Below are 20,126 nucleotides of genomic sequence, written 5' to 3'. Positions count from 1 at the left end.
GTCGTGACTAGAGCAACCATCAAGTACAGGCGACACTTCCTTGTTTGTGAATCAATTGGTCAATGGACCGGCGTTTACCTTATGGAAAAATGATAGAGACAATGAACCATAGCTAGACACGTATCCGGATAAGGACGAATCGTTGTTTTCTAGCTTTTGCATGCGTACATAACTTGAAGGAAGACAATCGAAAGAGCAGACTCCACATTAGATGATGGATTGTCCTTAATCCTTTTCCTTGTTATTTTATTAAGGGGCTAGTCTTTAATCCTTTTATTCCTTGATTAAGGGAACGATCTTTAATCCTATTCTTTATTGCACATTTAAGGGGATGGTCCTTAATCCCATTATTTTTTGATTAAGAGGATGAACCTTAATCATATTATTTGTTATTTGATTAAGAAGATGTAATCTAAATCATATTACTTGTTATTTGATTAAGAAGATGGACCTTAATCATATTATTTGTTATTTGATTAAGAGGTTAGACCTTAATCATGATATTTGTTACTGGATTAAGAGGATGGACCTTAAATCCTTTGTTTGCTATTGATTAAGGGGCTAGTTCTTGATCATGTTATCCGTCTGTTTGAGTAAAGAATATATACCCTCATCGTGTTAGATGATTGACTCTTAGGTCTTGCAATTACATTAGTGACACTTGGTGCTGCCCTGGCGAGGGGGTGGGGATACACTTATGTGCGTGCGACGAGCGATGGACTGATAGCTTGACGTTCAGATGCTAGAGATGGACATACGTCGTCCTTAATAATTATTTATATGCTGCTTATAACTATGTTGAATCTCGTTATGACTTATATTACATTATTCTATGAAGTTGACTATGTAACGCCCCGATTTCTCGAGTGTCACACAGTAACTAATCACGTGTATTTTCGTAAAGAACTTTCGTCGATTCAATTATTAATCTTTAATTAATGACAAAGGTTCATTAATTGCGAAACTCTTGAAAGATTAATCTTTACAAATCTTGCGGAAGTGAACATCATCCCAAAACTTTTGAATTAAATAAAATAAGTATGAAATATACATCTAAAATCAAAGTAAATTACATCAACTTTATTTATCCAAATGAAAGCAAAATAATTGCTTAATGCTTTCCGAACTCGGTACTCTCAACCCAAATAGAAAATGGATGTTTCTCAACCCAACCCTATTTATTGGCCTCTTCCTCTTTATCTTCTTCCTCTTCATCGGAAGTGTAGTCGTCATCCGGTAGTGGCTCGTCACGGAGTATCAGCTCCCAAGAATGGGTCGTCGCCGTTATCTTCACGACCATCTACCCCCCCCCCACAAATAACAAATAAACAAGTAGCGCAAAGGTCAGGTCACAACAAAGAAGGAAACATAATCATAATCCATATCTTAAAGCACAATAATCATTCGCTTATGAAATTTAAGTTTTATGACCGTTAGTCAGTTAGACTAGCGCATCCTCACATCACACAACCCACCAAAACATCTTGGCCAATCACATACATCCGCAGATATACAATCACATGGATACGCAATGATCCACAATTCTCACGGTGACCGCAGTCAACCAAATCACAAGGATCCACCGATCCACAAAATCTCCCTCGCGTGCAAGCTACCGTTTGTCTCTAACGGCACCATCGTTCTCATGGTCCATAATCTTCACTAGACCTATGACCGATTAATCACATTTACTTGTAAGCGAGTCAAGTCTCATTCTCTTTGTTTTTAAGGCTCTAAAGTCAGTCCTAGAGTCTTATCAACTTTAACGACAAATAATAATAATAACGACAATAGATATTCACAACACCAATGGGAATTACGGCTAGATGAGCGACCCATGGTTCCTCAGTCGGGCAATATTCATAACACATAAATATCCCTAACCATACTCGCATGCTCCTCAAACACATAAACATGGCAAGTTAACCAAACGAGATGTCTAACAACGGTGCATGAAAACGAAGAAGAGGAATGGCCTGAACCCTAAAACTAGGCTCGGTCGAACCATGTACATGGCTCTAGGGTTTTTCAAAAACATTTCCTTCTTCCTTTTCAAGTGCACTAGCCTTAGATCAGCCCTCAAACATCAATCTAATTACCCAAAATATCCAGATCTGATCAATCATCAAACGTCATGTTGGAAACAAATGAAAAGTAAGCCAAAACTAGCAAGTTATCATGTGAGTTTCACATAAAATCATAGATCCATGGCAAGTACATCAAATATAGATTAATAAGCATGTATTCACTGCACAAAAATTCCAGAAACAATTATATACACAAAACATCATGCGAAAACCTTCAAGATCATCACTTTTCCTCATAAAAATTCATGGCAACATCCTAGGCATCTACCCGTTCCTAAGACCAGCCCTTACCTTGCTAAAACCTTGATGAGAATAAGGATTCTTTGCTGTAGAAGAGAAGCTGTTGTCCAGTCCCTTTCTTTCTTCTCCACTCGATCTCTCCCTCTCGTTCCCTCGATCTCTCTCTCTCTCGCGCAGCTTCCCTTCCTCGTACGTGCGGCGGCCGGCGATGCTAGGGTGCAAGGAGGTGGCGAAGGCTCTAGATTAAACTCTAGGGCTGCTGCTGCCTTCTCTTCAATTCTCCTCTCCTTTCCTTTCCCTCTCTCTCAACTGCTCCCTCTCTTCTTCTCCCTCTCTTACTCGATTCTCTCTCTCGGCCTCTCCCTTCTTTCTCTCTTCTTTCTTTTCTTTTCTTCTCTTCTGTTTTTCTTACGTGAGTGCAGCACTTCTATTTCTGCATGAGGAGGATAAATAAGGGTTTCTTCCCCCCCCTTCACCCCTTGTCAACATGCAGCTACACTATAGATGGGCTAGGGTTTGATTTTTCTTCTTTTTAAGCCCAAAACAAGGCAAGCCCTAGACCACTAATCACACACTTAAGCAGGTCTGAACTAAATGGAAACTTAATCCCTTTTCATTAAAAATAAAAGTAAAATCGGAATTAAAAGAAAAATTAACCAATTAATCCGCTTGCACTGTACAGCCAAAACCATCGTCACTAAAACTAGGATATCTCGAGCTACAGAGATCGGAATGACCTGAAACCACTTGGATAATTTTCTTAACTTAAAGGGATACAAATATATTGAAGGAAGTTTTCCCAAATGAGATCGTTAAGACCCTCTAAAAATTCGTACAAAATGACAGCCAGAATCTGTCAAAACTCAAACCTTGTCCAAACCTTCATTTTTATTCAATTTTCCACTTGAATAGTACAAAATGAGTTTAGGGCCTTACAGGCTCTTTCTTGCCTTGTATGTTTTGTTTGTGCTTGGGCGGCCGACAACCTGTCATCAGGCTATAACAGGTGGTGTTGCGAATAGCGGTTGGTCGCTGAGAGAAGGTGATTGGATTGATTGACGAAAAGACTTCTTTGGAGTGAGTGGACCAACCGAAGGCTTATGAAAGTAATGCTTAGATGTAAGGCTAGAGCCATGGGTAGATGAGCTTACCGTTATTGACTTAAGCTTACAAGGATGGTTGTACAATTTACTTGAGTTTTGGGTAGGTTCCGATGCATTGCTCTTCTGCAATTCTCTAGTGCGGGGACTGTAGGAAGTATATTGGACTTAGGATGTTATCGCATTTTGAACTCTGTTGTAGAGTAAAACCTTACTTTATTGTATTTCATATGATTTGAACATCTGTCGTCACTCACAGGTGCTTGCCTTGACAAGGCCGGATGCATGGGTTTGTGGCAGGAGTATGCATATCTGATTTGGAAATGTTTTGAAGAGAAAAAAATGAAAAAAAGATACCCATATTTGTAAATCCTTTTGAAAAATCAATCATTTCATTTTATTTAGTAGATTACTATTTGTGATCCCTGAAAGTCAGGGCGTTTCAATGGGGAGAGCTTGGCCACTGTCTCCATGCTTCACTTAGAGGCTGGAATAATGTAATATGCCTATGGATTAGTTGATCCTTGCAGGTTAGTTGGCCACTCTTGCTCTTTTCCTTTTTATTTCACATGATTAGGTGAATGAAATATGTCATTGTAAATTTTAAATATCTAGTTAGTGTGTGATTTGAGATAAGGTTATTAGAGAGGATTGGAACATGAAGCACATTGCGGTTGGGGGTCTTACGGGGTCTGTTACTAACATTGTATTTCCCTTTTCATTGTTGCATACTTTGCATAAACTTTCACATCTTTATATTCTTTTTTTTACTTTCTTGAAACAAAAGGTAATTGACAGATAGAAAAGTTTGGCGTGACCTGTGTTTAATTGGTTTACAGCATGCGCTGGTTCTTTCTCCTTACCTAGGATAAAAAGTTGTTGTTGGAATTTTAAATAGATTGGACATGTTAGAAATGAGAAAGTATTAGAGGTTGTGAAATTAAGCCGTGTGGCTTTTACTCATTGTGCAGAGCAAGCACATGTGGTGAAGATGATTGTTTCAGGAGGAGAAGTTTTTATGTGAGAAGAATACGTGGGGGCTGCTGAAGCAACAACTCAAGCTATATGGATTGTTCTAGCCAACTGCACTACCTAATAAGTAACCATCATGCAGACATGATCAAATAGATAAGCATGAAGGGTAAAGATGCTACCTAAGAGCTAGATATTTCATTATCTAATAATAGGCTAGTTGAAAGTATATAAAACTAATTCTAAAACCTTCGCCAGGAGTGAGTTATTACTAATTTTCTATGCTCGATTCCTTCTCGGTTTAGTTAAATCAACCTCTATTCCAAGAAAGAATTAACTACTATAAATTATGATTAACTACTTCATATATATATTTATCACAAATAAGAAATACCATACATGAATGGAAAAACTAAACTATAGGATAAATAAATGGGGTTCATATCATCAATTATATCACAACCTCGAGAAAGATGTTTAATCAACATAGAAATCCTAATCATGGCTAAGAGCATCTTCAATGGTAGTACATATTCAATTCCAACATGACAAATATGAGTATGTGGGAATAGATACTCTACCCTAGACTTGAAAAGTGAGCTTGTATTTATTACAAGTACTTACCATTAATTAAAATGGGGATAATAAAATATACAAATGTGATATTAATGGTGGGATCCACTATAGAAACTTTTAAGAGTTGTTGGGTTGAAGTAAAAAGTTAGTAAAGTGGTGTAGATGATGTGACATTATGAGGAACTATAAAGAATGAAATTTAGATATTTTAGTGAGTATGATAGATGTAGATGCTCTAACATCTCAGATAAAAGAAGAAGAAATAAACCAATAATGGGGCTCTCTTCATATTTGATATTCCTGAGAAGTGTTTTCCTAGTTCCTCTGCCTCCACAACATTCCAAGGTCTTCACATCAAGTCTAGATTGTATTATATTGAAGCCTCTTAGAGCATCTCCAATGAGAGTGTCTCACACCAAAGAGATTCTCTCATTAGTGTCTCATATCATTGAGGGAAAATGGTTCTTCCACCATGTCTAATTTAGGTGTGGTGCCTCTCATAAATATAAATATGTTATTATAAAATATTATTATATTTGCTTATCATTTTATCATATAAAGTGTGTAGTTGAATGTGGGTCTACTAGAGAAACTTTTAAGAGTTTTTGGGTTAGAGTAAAAAGTTAGTAAAATGGTTTAAATGACGTGGCACTATGAGGAATTGTAAAGAATGAAGTGTAGACACTCTAGTGAGTGTGATGGATAAATATGCTCTTAGAGCATCTCCAATGAGAGTGTCTCACACTAAAGAGACTCTCCCACTAGTGTCTCACACCATTGGAGAGAATCTGTTCTTCCACCATGTCTAATTTGGGTGTGGTAGTGTAGACACTTCTCTTTCATAAATATGTTCATATAAAATATTATTATATTTGCTTATCATTTAATCACTCAAAGTATGTAGTTGATTATGGGGTCTACAAGAGAAACTTTTAAGAGTTTAAGGGTAGAAGTAAAAAATTAGTAAGTGGTTTAAATGATGTGTCACTATGAAAAATTGTAAAAAATGAAGTATAAACACTCTAGTGAATGTCTAAATTAGTAAATTTCAACAGCATGGGCGTGACTATAAATCCAGCACAATCCTATCCCTTTTTGGTTGATTTAATCTTTAATACCAATTTAAATTTTAAAATAATTATGATGTGAATTAATACAATTATGATGTGAAGACCTGGAATTAATACTACATGTTGTGGTTGATTCAACTTTTATGTATTATTCTAATTCTATTTTGTTAAGTTGATTTTAATAATTAATACTACTATAATGTATGATGTGAATTATTAATCTTGAAGATGAGTTAATAATGTTATTTTAATATAGGTGAATTGGTAAAAAATATTATTCAATATTTTTAATCTCACTCGCCATGTATTAATTTTGCGAACCTTGAATTCAATTCTATACAAATATTTGTTGTAAGATGTATTTCTATCTAGAAAAATAAACGAAGCTCTTCAACAATGGATAGAAAACAGTTAAAAACAAAAACTTGTTTGATAAAAGCTTTTGAAAACTGTTTTCTGTTTGATTACAGTTTTTAAAAATTGTTTACTGTATGATTACGGAATTTGAAAACTGTTTTATGTTTTTACAAACTGAAAAATTTAAGAACTTGTTTTCTAGAGACATAGTTCTTCTTCTCTCTTATTGTGATCCACTTCTCATCTATTCTTTGCTAGTGTTTGCATAAAACCCTTCAAACCCATTTATCCATCCCGACTCGATCTATCCATAAACTTATTTGGCTGGAGGCGGTATGTATGTGGTATATTTTGGTTGGATCAGATTTTTTAGACCTAAATCATACACAACCCAACCTATTTCTGCAGGATGACGAAAATTCCATCGAGTCCCAACCTAGTACTAACGTGAAAGAACAACACTCATATATCCTTTATTGTCCATTCGTCGATAGCCAGACAAAAGTATTGGACATGAAGGATGGAACACATCCAATATGTAATGCTGGTTCTAATTTTTCATGAGATTTTTGTTTTTGATTTTGTATGTGATTTTCGATTAACTTGAATTGCTTCATTCTTCAGGTTTGAATAACTGAATATTGGATTCTGTTTTGTTAGATTCTACATTAGAAAGATAAATTGCACCCGTCGGGAATCAATCCCTGGACCTCCCCTACCCAACCCATATGTCTCTCAACTTCTACCGCTTGAAAACATATTTATTTCCTTTATTATGTTTCCTCAATTTATTTTTATTAATATATGATAGATAAAAAAAATTCACACATGTTATAGTTATAGTTAATAGTAAATACCTTTCTCACAATTTTATTAATTTAAAATATTTTTATCTGGTTGTTTAAACCCTATAAAGTTGGTTTCCTGCGAATTTTCAAACAAACTTTTTCTTCAAAAATGTTTCCTGTCAATTATATTAAAACTTTCTTGTGAAACTTTCCTACCATTGGTCACTTGAAAGTTGACATTTTCAGCGCCTAAGTACCATTATCTCTAGTCTTTTTTCATCCTTTTGTGTGAGCTGAAACTCTAGCTTCTTACCAAGTATATCACTCTTAAGTGCTAAGCATACATGGACTTGCTTGCTTTAGCAGTATTATTGATTCAGCAGTTTGTAATAACAGAGACATTTTAAGAACATATAAAATAAAATAAAATCATGAAGTATATGATTATTGGGTATTTGTTTGTTTGAGGTAAAAAGTAAAATCCACAATGCATTCCTGTATAAGTTTTTTGCTGTTGTTCTTTGTTACTCTTGTTTATATCCCCACCTAACTAGCTAGCCATCTAATTTTGAGAACATTAATCCCACAGAAAAAGTTGTTGATTTGAAAACTTACTCAATTCTATCTATCAATGGTGATTACAAATAAACTGATATTCATTCAATGTATTAGGCCGTATGTTTCGCTAGCCTGGCTATAATGCACTCAATGCTACCTACCAAACAGATTTAAGGGACCAAGTGAATAATGGCTTGAAGACTTAAAAGGATCATATTCTAGTCATAGGGATAAAAGGTAGAAAATTCTATATGAGTAAAATTAAAGTGCTACACTATTACTATGCTAACATTAGATGTGTACTTGTGTTCCTGTGTGAAAATGTTATCAACAAGCTCTCACGCACATTGCACAATTTTTCCTGTTTGATTACATAAAGAAATGTCATGAAAAGTGTATAGTTTCTACCACCTGGACTCACCTTAGTTACATAATGAAAATACACAGATTTTTCTCTGTTTTTTAAGGCTATGGAAACTTTTGGTCAGATAATGCACCGACAAAAGTTATCAACAATGTTCAACTGCTAAATTGAGATTTTGGTCTTCTATGACAATCAGTCATACTTAATGCTTATACTAGGCTTCAAACTAATCATGCTAGCTCATGAGTAGTTGGTTTATATGGTAGATGCTTGATTTTCTTTAAGCAATCGAGTTTTTTACATGGAAAAAAATCTGTTAGAAAAGCTAGTGCTTCCCAAATGTTGATGTTCCAGATTGAACAGATAGTTTAACTCCAGTAAAAGATAGATAAAAATAAAAACCTGCCTCAACATATCTAGTTACAGCCTTCTCGAAGCGTCAGTATAGTATTTTTCCTATTTCATCACATTATGTGTTAATCAACTGTTTTGTTAACAAAAAATCGAGTTGGACACTCACCGAAGTTGTGCTCTGGTGTCATTCTTGTCCCTTAACAATTTGCATATGAAATTATTGATTGAAATGAACAGAACATAACATATATGTTGTTTATTGAGTAACAAGAAAAGACAAATCAATGAGAAAAGTGTTGTCGTTATTCTTATACCACTTATATTACAACGATGATATATACACACATTATTTTTTAAGCACTTCATTTCACATATTTTTGTTTTTATTTTCTCTTCTCTTATCATCTATATCATATCTCATATTTTCTCTCTTTTATTTTTTATTTTCTTCCTATCTCTCTCCTCATTCACCTCTTCCACCTTAAAAAAGAGGTGTGTAAGTAATATTATTACTTATATTAACATTAAACACAAATATTATATGCTACCATGAAACGTGTGTGTAAATTAATTGATATGAAATTGTTCTATTTTAAATGGAAGGTTCGAGTTGATGTAAATGCACATGTATTATTAAATACTTTTGTATAAAAAGTTTAACCGTCCACAATAATCTTTCTCACTTCGAGCAGAATTATTTTAATGGAAGATATATGTGATTTAATTAAAAAACACAATCATAAACCAGAACCAACTAACCGTGCTTACCAATAACACTTGTGTGGAAAAACCACCTTTGACCCAAGAATCGCATTAAGAAAAAGATAGCTAACTACAAAGATGGTGGACCATTGAGAAGACATTAACTGGGTCACTTTTGGATTCACATCAGTCCTAACATATTTGCAATGCACACCAACATTTGACAACATTTAAAACAAAAATTGATCCCATTTGTGTACCTCCCATTCATGAACCATCATTTAGGCGAATCAAAGTTCAAATATTTTTCTATTCTAAACACAGACCCCATTGACTATAAAAAGCCTAAAGGGCATGCCTTTATGTTATCACCACACCACCACAAACCCTCTTACTCACCCTTTGGGTTACTATTCTTAGTTGCTCTCTGCTTCTTGGCTCCAACAACATACTCAAAATGGCCTCTAACCGTTTGATTTTCTTGGCTCTTTTCATTGCTTTGTCACTTTCCATCATTGGAAATGTTCAAGCAAGTAGAAAACTTTTGGCACCATCGTTTCCTGATTTGGGCAACATTCATGGCCTCAAGTTTCCTCCTTTTCCTCCAGTGACTGAGTGGCCAGAGTACAGGCTGCCTCCTTTCTTCTTCTCCCCACCAGCTTCCACAACTACTGCTACCAAGCCTTGAAGGACAATTTGGTAACTTAATGTGCGGCATTCTCTTAATTTACATGTATGAGTAGTTAAAATGTCAAATAAAAGGTTCATGGCCATGCCTAAGCCTTCTAATTACCATGTTTTCTTTTTCGTTTGCGTCCCATAGATTGGAGGAACTTGAATTGTTAGTCACCTAGAGCCTTGTTGGTTGTAACACATGGTTTCTCCATGTTAAGTGCCACAATGTTTGATATGTATGAGTGAAATTAATATCTACTTGTTTTTTATGTTTGTTATAATTTTCTCCTTATAGTGCGGAGAGTTAAGGATTGTGCTTTTAATCTATTGGTTCAAATAATCATTTTAATCACTACGACCGACATTTATTGAGTGTCAAGGAAGGAAAAAGGATTTCAAAATCTCTTACAAGATGTTTGACATTCAATCGAGGGGATAACACCAAAATTAACTCCAAAAATTCACCTCATTATCTCTTCACATGATGAACAAAAGTGATTTATGGAATAGCTATTTGCATATTAAAATTACTTCGTCATTGACATTCAATCGACATATGCAATTTTTAGCAGTCTAAAATTGTTAGTAATGTGTAAAATTATAAGAGCACCTACCGAAAATTAAATTCCATAATGCATTAACATGACAAGTTTTAATTTATGGATTTTATTTTTTCAAAATGCATTTCAAAATTTAATTCTAAATGTTTTTGTGGCAATGCACATTACATGCAGTTTTAAATGCTCAGAAAATGTGTGTTTCCATTGACTATCGCGGATGCTCGGGGATTTATGAATATTGTAAAAACACTTGTGAGGAAGATGGAGTGAGAAAAATGAGAGAGATGAAAGGGAAGGAGATGGTCAATGGGTTGTAGGATGGTAGAGATAAAAAAAAAAAGGACCATTTAAATATGAGAGAGAGGAGTATTTTGAGAAATAAAATATTAAGGGGTGACATGAATATTAAAAGGGATGATACCAAAATTAACTCCAGAAATTCACCTCATTATCTCTTCACATGATGAAAATAGTGATTTATGGAATAACTATTTGTATATTCAAATTACTTTGTCATTGGTATAATACGATCACATCGAAAAATGATAATAAAACAAGAATATAGTATCCGTATATGATGATGAATACAGAAATAGTGGTGAAAAACAATACAAATTTATTTCTCATGAATGAGAAATAAAAGTCCGCAAAATAAACGAGGAAAAAAAACTAACAGTGTGGCTGCTGGGATTCGAGCCCAGGTCTCCACGGCCACAACGTGGAATTCTCACCACTAAACTACAGCCACTGTTGTATTTACTTTGGAAATAAATTATATATATACATATAAAAATCAAAATTGGTTACCTTTTTGCACCAGATTACTTGGTTTTGTTCGTTTGTTGTAAGGTGTTTTTGTGAGATTTTTATGAGAAAATCTTGAGTGCTCCCGTAGAAGTGAAGACTGAGTATTTCCCTAGTGTAAAAGTGATAAGTTTTCAAAAAATGAAAAGTATGGATAATTAAACAACAGGTGTCGTAATGTGAGTGAAAGTAGATCGATGACTCTTTGACTCATAAATACTGGAAAAAAAAAATTGAGGGGGGGGGGGTAAGAAGGTTTGAGAGAGAAGAATGAGGGTTAGCTACTAGCTACTCCCAATTTTCGGGCGCTCCACAAAATAAATCGAGGAGAGTTTGGAAGCTCTTCATTTTTTCCTTATATTATGTGGATTAGCATTAATCCTTAATTAGAATGTATGGTGTTTGAAATATTTATACATCAATTTGTAAAAATTAATTAATTATAGTGTTTAACCACTAGATGGATATGACAATTGCGTTTTTTTATGAATGATTTGTGATGAGTTGAATCATTCACTTATAGTCCGTTGAAAGGTGTCTGACCTTGCCCTCATCTGAATAGTTATGACTTATAATTACTTTCACATTAGGATTTATTTAGTTTTCTCTTCACATAATCTATTTGTTCACGATTTCTCTTTGAGATTAGTAAAGCGTCTCCTGTCATCATTAAAAAAAGAAGAATGTCTACACACTATTTAACTACAAATTGTTGGTAATTTCTCAACTGCGAGTAAGAAATAATAAATAAACAAAGAAGTCTCATATTGGATAAAAATGAGAGTTTGAATAATATATAAGTGAAATGACTCATACTCTCATTACCTTACACTTTGTTTGGTAGGATAGAGAGAGATAAAGAAGAGAGAGTAGAGAAGAGAGAAGTTGAGTAGAGAGAAATATGTAAGAAATAATGTACACTCTGTTGGTAGAGAAGAGAGAGATAGAGAAGAGAGAGTAGAGAAGAGAGAAGTTGAGTAGAGAGAAATATGCGAGAAATAGAGTAGATTTATAGGTTGTTTGGTATAATAAATCAAACCTTCACTCATCTCTCTTCAATCTCTCTTCAATTTGGAGAGACCAAAAATGTGGTGGGTCCCACCACTTTTTCTCCCCTCTATCTCCCTCCTCTCACCTACCAAACACACATACTTCATCATTCCTCCCCCTAACTCTCTCTTCTCCATCTCTCTCTATCCAAACCTCCCTCTACCAAACAAAGTGGTAAGGCTTTTGGTGAAAGATGTGTTGTCATTCACTAATGGGATCCGGATTCGCTTCGACGAATGTTCTCTCCATCTCTTTCATACAAAAGTCTTGTGTGTTTGGATTATATCAAACGGTTCGAATTAATAAATGAACACAAGACACTCAACACCGTTGTTTTGTCATTAGGTTAAAGTAGGGGAATCCTCTCAATCTTTGTCAACTTTTGCGTAACAGTGATGTAACAACAAATTGTTGCATGTATTCTTTTACCTTTTATTTTCTCATCACATCATCAATCATATTACTCATTTTTTCTCTTTTCTCTTCCTGTGTTAGTGATGTGAAAATATAGTTTTTCATAAAATATCTCATTTTTATAATTTTATACATATTCAGAAAATAAAAGGGAGGAAAATTAGAAGTTGGAAACTTACCAACCACAGTTCTACAAATATACACAACACAGGCGCTAGCAGCAGCAGCAGCAGCAACGCGACGCATCCCAACTGGTAATCCTTCTCAGTTCTCATCCTACCCTGTAAGATTGCTGCGTTCAATTCTCTTCTCCTTGGCTTCTTCTTCCAATCCATTGATTCATTTTTCTTTCTGTGTTCTTACTTCATGGAATCAAGAAATGTGAATGATATATAATATCACTCTTCTTGATTCACTAGAAATGTGAATGATATGTAATATCACTCTTCATGGAATCAAGATACCCACTTGTGATTCATTCATAGATTTTCTTTTACTAATCGATTGTCAATGAGTGTTGATAGAAATTTCAGTCAATGATGGATGCAAGCTTAGCTGATTGACCCATCTGCAACTTTTAGCTTAGTTATGAAATACAGATATAAATTCTTAATCTTTAGGGAAAATGAAATTTTGGGTATTGTTGGATGGATCTATGCAGCTAGTTCATGCAGTTCCAAAGGAAACTGAATCCTTGAATATAGTTTTTACTTTGATTTTACTCTGTAATGTATATAGTGGTATGGTATGGACCCTTCAGAATATCTTATTTTTGTAACCTTAGTATGGTGAAAAGCAATTTTTGATAAAAAAAAATTCCTGGGTGTTTTTACTTAATGTGATAATTGGATGGCAATTTATGTGAATTTGCAGGGTCATCTAATTGTGCTTGAAGAGGATGGGGAGTGTTAGTGAAGGGAAGTTAAGGTTTTGTATCGACAGAGGTGGCACGTTTACTGATGTTTATGCAGAAATCCCAGGTCAGGCTGATGGGCGAGTTTTGAAGCTTCTTTCTGTTGACCCTTTGAACTATGATGATGCGCCGGTTGAAGGGATACGGAGGATACTTGAGGAATTCGGTGGTGAGAAAATTCCACGCAGCTCGAAGATACCCACTGAGAAGATTGAGTGGATAAGGATGGGTACAACTGTGGCAACAAATGCTCTTCTAGAGCGCAAGGGAGAAAGGATTGCTGTGTGTGTGACTCAAGGCTTTCGTGATTTGCTCCAAATCGGTAACCAGGCTCGCCCCAACATATTTGATCTCACTGTGTCAAAGCCGTCGAATCTCTATGAAGAGGTTGTAGAGGTGGAAGAGAGAGTTCTGCTTGCTCAGGCTAAGGAAGAAGGAGACAACCAGGGTGCTTCTTCATCACTGGTTAAAGGAATTTCTGGTGAGCTTGTCAGGATTGTAAAGCCTCTTAACGAAGAAGCGCTGAAGCCTGTACTGAAAAATTTATTGGATAAAGGTATCAGTTGTTTGGCTGTTGTTTTGATGCACTCATACACTTATCCACAGCATGAACAACAGGTTGAGAAGTTAGCTTTGAGTCTGGGATTCAAACATGTTTCTATATCATCTGCTTTGACTCCCATGGTCCGTGCTGTTCCTCGTGGTCTAACAGCTAGTGTAGATGCTTATCTGACCCCAGTTATTAAAGAATACCTGTCAGGGTTCATCTCCAAATTTGACGAGGGACTTGGAAAATTGAATGTCTTGTTTATGCAATCAGATGGAGGACTTGCACCAGAAAGTACCTTCTCAGGACACAAAGCAATTTTGTCTGGTCCTGCTGGTGGAGTTGTTGGTTACTCGCAAACTCTTTTTGGACTTGAAACGGAGAAGCCATTAATTGGCTTTGATATGGGGGGTACATCTACAGATGTGAGTCGATATGCTGGGAGTTATGAGCAAGTTCTGGAAACTCAGATTGCTGGTTCCATAATTCAAGCACCTCAACTTGACATAAACACTGTGGCTGCTGGCGGTGGTTCTAAGTTGAAGTTCCAATTTGGTGCTTTTAAAGTTGGACCAGAATCAGTTGGAGCACACCCGGGTCCTGTATGTTATCGGAAAGGTGGAGAATTAGCAATTACAGATGCTAATCTAATTCTGGGATATGTCATTCCTGATTATTTCCCATCCATATTTGGGCCTAACGAAGACCAGCCTCTTGATGTCGGGTTAACAAGAGTAGAGTTCGAGAAGCTTGCCAGGCAAATAAATTCTTACCGGAAGAACCATGACCCATCTACAAAAGACATGACAGTGGAAGAGATTGCACTTGGTTTTGTGGATGTTGCTAATGAGGCAATGTGTCGTCCAATAAGGCAGTTGACTGAAATGAAGGGTCATGAGACAAAGAACCATGCACTTGCTTGCTTTGGAGGTGCTGGACCTCAGCATGCTTGTGCTATAGCTAGGTCATTAGGTATGAAAGAAGTGCTCATTCATAAATTTTGTGGGATCCTAAGTGCATATGGCATGGGATTGGCAAATGTCGTAGAAGAGGCACAGGAGCCTTATTCTGCAGTATATGGAGCTGAATCTACAATTGAGGTCTCGCAAAGAGAAGCTGTGTTACTGAGACAGGTAAAGCAGAAGTTGCAAAATCAAGGATTTAAAGAGGAAAATATTTCATTGGAGACATATTTAAACTTGAGATATGATGGTACAGACACTGCCATTATGGTCAAAAGACAAATAGCTGAAGATGGAAACTTATCTGACTTCGCTACTGAGTTTCTGAGACTGTTTCAGCAGGAGTATGGCTTTAAACTCCAGAACAGAAATATCATGATTTGTGATGTTAGAGTTCGCGGTGTAGGAGTTACCAATATATTGAGGCCACAAGCCATAGAATCTGCATCTGGCAGCCCTAAAGTTGAAGCCTACTATAAGGTTTACTTCGGGAACGGTTGGCAGGAAACACCTCTCTATAAGCTTGAAAAGTTGGGGTATGGTCATATGGTGTCTGGCCCAGCAGTCATCATGAATGGAAATAGTACTGTGATTGTAGAACCCAACTGTAGAGCCATTATAACCAAATATGGAAACATTAAGATTGAAATTGATTCACCTTTGAGCAGTGTCAAAATATCAGATAAAGTTGCAGATGTTGTGCAGCTCTCCATCTTTAATCACAGGTTTATGGGTATAGCTGAGCAGATGGGAAGGACTCTGCAAAGAACTTCAATTTCGACAAATATCAAAGAACGGCTTGATTTTTCTTGTGCTCTGTTTGGTCCTAATGGGGGCCTAGTTGCAAATGCACCTCATGTTCCTGTCCATCTAGGAGCCATGTCTAGTACAGTTCAGTGGCAGCTCAATTACTGGGGTGATAATTTAAACGAAGGGGATGTCTTGGTTACAAATCATCCTTCAGCCGGTGGTAGCCATCTTCCTGATATAACTGTTATTACACCTGTTTTCTTCAATGGGAAGTTGGTATTTTTTGTGGCAAACAGAGGACATCATGCAGAGATCGGGGGTATTACTCCAGGAAGCATGCCTCCGTTTTCAAAGTCCATATTGGAGGAAGGAGCTGCGATTAAGACATTTAAGCTTGTTGAGAAAGGTGTCTTTCAAGAAGAAGGGATCATTAAACTTCTCCAGTTCCCAAGCTCTGATGACCGGGGAAATAAGGTCCCAGGAACTCGCAAGATTCAAGATAACTTATCAGATCTGCGAGCACAAGTAGCAGCAAATCAAAGAGGAATTTCTCTGGTGCAAGAGCTTATTGAGCAGTATGGTCTGGAAACTGTTCAGGCTTACATGAATTACGTGCAGATGAATGCAGAAGAAGCAGTAAGAGAGATGCTGAAGTCAGTTGGTCATAGAATTTCGTCTGAGTCAAATGAAAACTCTGTGACTGTTGAAGAAGAGGACTATATGGATGATGGATCTGTTATCCATGTGAAACTCAGCATTGACTCTATAAAAGGAGAAGCAGTTTTTGATTTTGGTGGGACGAGCTCAGAAGTTTATGGTAACTGGAATGCACCAGAAGCTGTAACGGCTGCAGCAGTCATATATTGTCTTCGCTGTTTAGTGGATGTTGATATTCCTCTCAATCAAGGTTGTCTGGCTCCAGTGAAGATTCTTATTCCAGAAGGCTCATTTCTCTCTCCTAGTGATAGTGCTGCTGTAGTAGGAGGTAACGTCCTTACATCTCAGAGGATCACTGACGTTGTATTTACTGCATTTCAGGCCTGTGCTTGTTCACAGGGTTGTATGAATAATCTCACATTTGGAGATGATACTTTTGGGTACTATGAAACTATTGGAGGTGGGAGTGGGGCTGGTCCTTCATGGGATGGAACAAGTGGGGTACAGTGCCACATGACAAACACAAGAATGACTGACCCTGAGATATTTGAGCAAAGATATCCAGTGATTCTGCACAAGTTTGGACTAAGAGAAAACAGTGGAGGAGATGGAGTTCACAGAGGTGGTGATGGCCTTCTCAGAGAAATAGAGTTTAGGCGCCCAGTTACTGTTAGCATTCTTTCTGAGAGACGTGTCCATGCGCCAAGAGGGCTGAAGGGAGGGAAAGACGGCGCTCGTGGCGGTAACTACCTTATAAAGAAAGATAAACGGAAGATTTATCTTGGCGGGAAGAATACTGTGCAGGTTCTTCCAGGGGAAATTCTTCAGATTTTGACTCCTGGTGGTGGTGGATGGGGTTCTCCCTTGTAAAGTTTCTTTCTTTTCTGCCAGAAGTCAAGGAAACAGCTTCATGTTTGATGTTCTGCTAATGTGGCGTCAAAACTGTGATGTTATGGATTGATGTACTATCCACACTTAGATGCAAATAAACAATATTCAAATAAATGACTCACACATAATTTGAACCCAATTTCTTTCACCTTTCTTTAAATAAAACAAATATTTGAGGAGTCTTTATGACAGGGGTCATATGCCTAATCTGTGGATGAATGTTAACTGTTTGGTTGTTGTTGTTGTTAGGTTGAAAATCAGAAAAAGGTGGAGTTAGTTTGCCAATATCAGTAAAATCTTGCTTTGAAAATGGCTAAATGAGAATCCAAAAGCAATGCTTTTACATTGAATTTGAAGTACATAAAACACAATGCAAAGGTGTGCATCTCTCTGAGCTGAGCATAATGAGTGCTGTAAAATTTGTAATTCAAGGTAAATATTATTTCAAAAGCAACATAGTGATCATGTTATGTTATTCTTCCTATTCTCATATCTTTTGGTTGTCTATTGGTCCATGGAAACTTTTTGAAGGTTCCGATGGTGTCTCATATTCATAGTTGAAGGTGCAGGTATAATACAACTAGTTACATTACATCAACACAAAAACATAATAACAAAAAAGAAAAAATAACTAGGATACATTGTTATTATGTTAGCATTGTGCAAAAGAAAAATAAATAGATACATCAGTGGCGCACTCAGTTCTCACCTAGGCACAAACTCAAACAGTAGAAACATATCAAACCAGAAGAAAACTGAAGAAGTCAAGCATATAATACTACAGAGTACATGACAGCAACATCAAGCTAGTGTGTGTTTGGTTTCAAATCTGGAGAGGCCAAACGTGGATCCAGAAATCCAAAAGCAACTATTTCTTGCTTCTACAAACGTGGATCAGGGCCAAACGTGGATCTGCAGAAGTTTTCCAAACACACACAGCTAGTAGCTATCACTATCAAAGTGCCATGTCTGCTTCATTCAACCCCACCATTGATGTACTGCAACTCCCTCATCCCTCAACCTTCCATACAAAGCCAAGCACTCCCAATAAGCTCTCCTACTTTTCTTTTGCTTCCCAGTTTGCCACCATTCATTGTTGCACTCGAGGAACAGTTCATCCACTAAGTAGATTGTCCTTTTCTTCATCATCTCCTCAACCACAGCTGCTTCTGCCTTCATCACAACATACTCTTCCTCCTTCACATGCTTAGATAACCAATCCGAAAAATCGGCGCTGTGAGGCACAGGCAGGTCTTCTTCTGGTGCAACCAGGAGACTGTGAATCTGGAACTTTGTACCCTTCTTTGGGTAGTTCCTCTCAAACCATTCAACTGCAGCTTTATTTTCCTCACGCAAGCCAACACCAATGAAGACTCTTCGCTTGTACCCTTCAAGAGAATCATCCAATAACTCAGGTAGGTACTTGATCTTCAAGTTCTTGTTTGAATTGTCAACAGCCTCTCTTGGGGGCTCAAGGAGGGGACCTTCAAGACCCTTTAAAGCAGCTTCCTTGGTCTCTGTTGTAAACTGGCAAAGCTTCCTCTTTGGTGAAGAATCCACCAAGTTCTTATTGGCCAGACCAATTTTCCTTAATGCTACAAAGATTTCTCCATACCTCCTAAGATACACAACTTTATAATGAGATTGTTTTCTAAAACCAGAACCCGAAGCGTTATCGCTCAATGGGAAAGCTACAATGCCATTAACTTTCAAAACACTATCAGCAAATACAGCATCCTCAAAGCTAGGGGTGATCACAAAATCATATGACTCATCCATAACCACATTAACTTCATTGTCCCAGTTCAACAAAGCAACACCACCCTTAAACCCGCGCGGCGTGTTCAAAATAAGAGCCTTATCCTCCTTTCTGAGAAGGCCTTCCTCACCCAAATCATGGAGAATCAAACCCAATACCTCAACATTGATAGATGACCCAGATTTAGCAGCAAATTCAGAAACAACTGAACCATTCAAAAAGGACCCCAAGAAAGGCAAGGTGGCAAAAACCAGAGCCAGAAACAAAGACCGTGACACAATTCTCAAAACCTGCGCATCAGGAACCTTGATCACCAAAACAGCCTCAGAATTCAATGCAACCCTACTTCCACCGTGCAAATGCTGCATACCCATTTTGCAAAACTACCTTTTCCGCAAAAATGGAGATGACCCAGATGCAGAAAACCGAAGAAAATAGCTGAGAGCGAGAAAACAACAACACAGGTTGGAAGTTTAGCGACTGCAGAACCTTGCAGCGGTGTGATTTCCACCCACAAGAGCGACACGAGAAGTTTGATTTCTAGAACATAGGAGCACCAATTGCCTCATCCTCTCCGCCTCCATGGTTGGTCCTCTGGAAACGGCGTCGTTTGAGAGGTTCTTCTTCACCCGGTTTTTGCTGCTGCCATGGCCAACACGGCACCACCAGAGGGAGAAGACAATTGAAGAATGCTCAGAGGATTTGGGAAATTGATGAATGAATGTGATTGTGAATTGGGAATGAGAATTTATGGTGAGGGATCATGCTTAATTTAGAACTTCGATTTTGATTTTGGTGCCGCGTTAGAACAGTGTTGATTGTTGTTGTGAAATGTGACAACAAACACTTTGCTTCGTTTTTGTTAAATTTAGGATTCTTCAATGTTTGATTGGAAATATGAATCTATGATTGGATTAGTTTCCTTTTTTAGCAAAAAATTATTTTATTTCTTAATAATTTATTGTATAAAAAAAAG

At 36.9% G+C, this 20,126-nt stretch overlaps 2 protein-coding genes and 1 non-coding gene across 4 annotated transcripts; 1 reads left to right on the top strand and 2 right to left on the bottom strand.

Annotated features, from left to right (window-relative positions):
* Positions 1–11,079: 11,079 nt before the first annotated feature.
* On the bottom strand, positions 11,080–11,151 carry TRNAH-GUG (transfer RNA histidin (anticodon GUG)). Its single transcript has one exon. It is a non-coding gene; the product is annotated as a tRNA-His (tRNA).
* Positions 11,152–12,831: 1,680 nt separating this feature from the next.
* Positions 12,832–17,577, top strand: LOC130716245 (5-oxoprolinase 1). 2 transcript variants are annotated; one of them, XM_057566450.1, is made up of 2 exons: positions 12,832–12,925; positions 13,545–17,577. In XM_057566450.1, the coding sequence occupies exon 2, from the start codon at positions 13,570–13,572 to the stop codon at positions 17,368–17,370; it is 3,801 nt and encodes a 1,266-aa protein (XP_057422433.1). In that variant the 5' UTR covers positions 12,832–12,925; positions 13,545–13,569; the 3' UTR covers positions 17,371–17,577. The 2 variants fall into 2 exon arrangements, with proteins under 2 accessions (XP_057422433.1, XP_057422434.1); XM_057566451.1 differs by having other exon boundaries at positions 12,835–12,954.
* A 368-nt stretch (positions 17,578–17,945) lies between these two features.
* Positions 17,946–19,996, bottom strand: LOC130716248 (uncharacterized). The gene has a single exon (XM_057566453.1). It carries the CDS (start codon positions 19,522–19,524, stop codon positions 18,370–18,372), a length of 1,155 nt encoding a protein of 384 aa, XP_057422436.1. The 5' UTR covers positions 19,525–19,996; the 3' UTR covers positions 17,946–18,369.
* Positions 19,997–20,126: the final 130 nt, after the last annotated feature.

The sequence above is a fragment of the Lotus japonicus genome, chromosome 4 (genome assembly GCF_012489685.1).
Source record: "Lotus japonicus ecotype B-129 chromosome 4, LjGifu_v1.2".
NCBI lineage: Eukaryota > Viridiplantae > Streptophyta > Magnoliopsida > Fabales > Fabaceae > Lotus > Lotus japonicus.
Note: the sequence above shows the minus strand (reverse complement) of the source record. Positions and strands in the feature narration are given on the sequence as shown.

Coding starts and splice junctions, on each gene's coding strand:
- LOC130716248 (XM_057566453.1), bottom strand. CDS start 19,524: ATGGGTATGCAGCATTTGCACGGTGGAAGTAGGGTTGCATTGAATTCT.
- LOC130716245 (XM_057566450.1), top strand. CDS start 13,570: ATGGGGAGTGTTAGTGAAGGGAAGTTAAGGTTTTGTATCGACAGAGGT.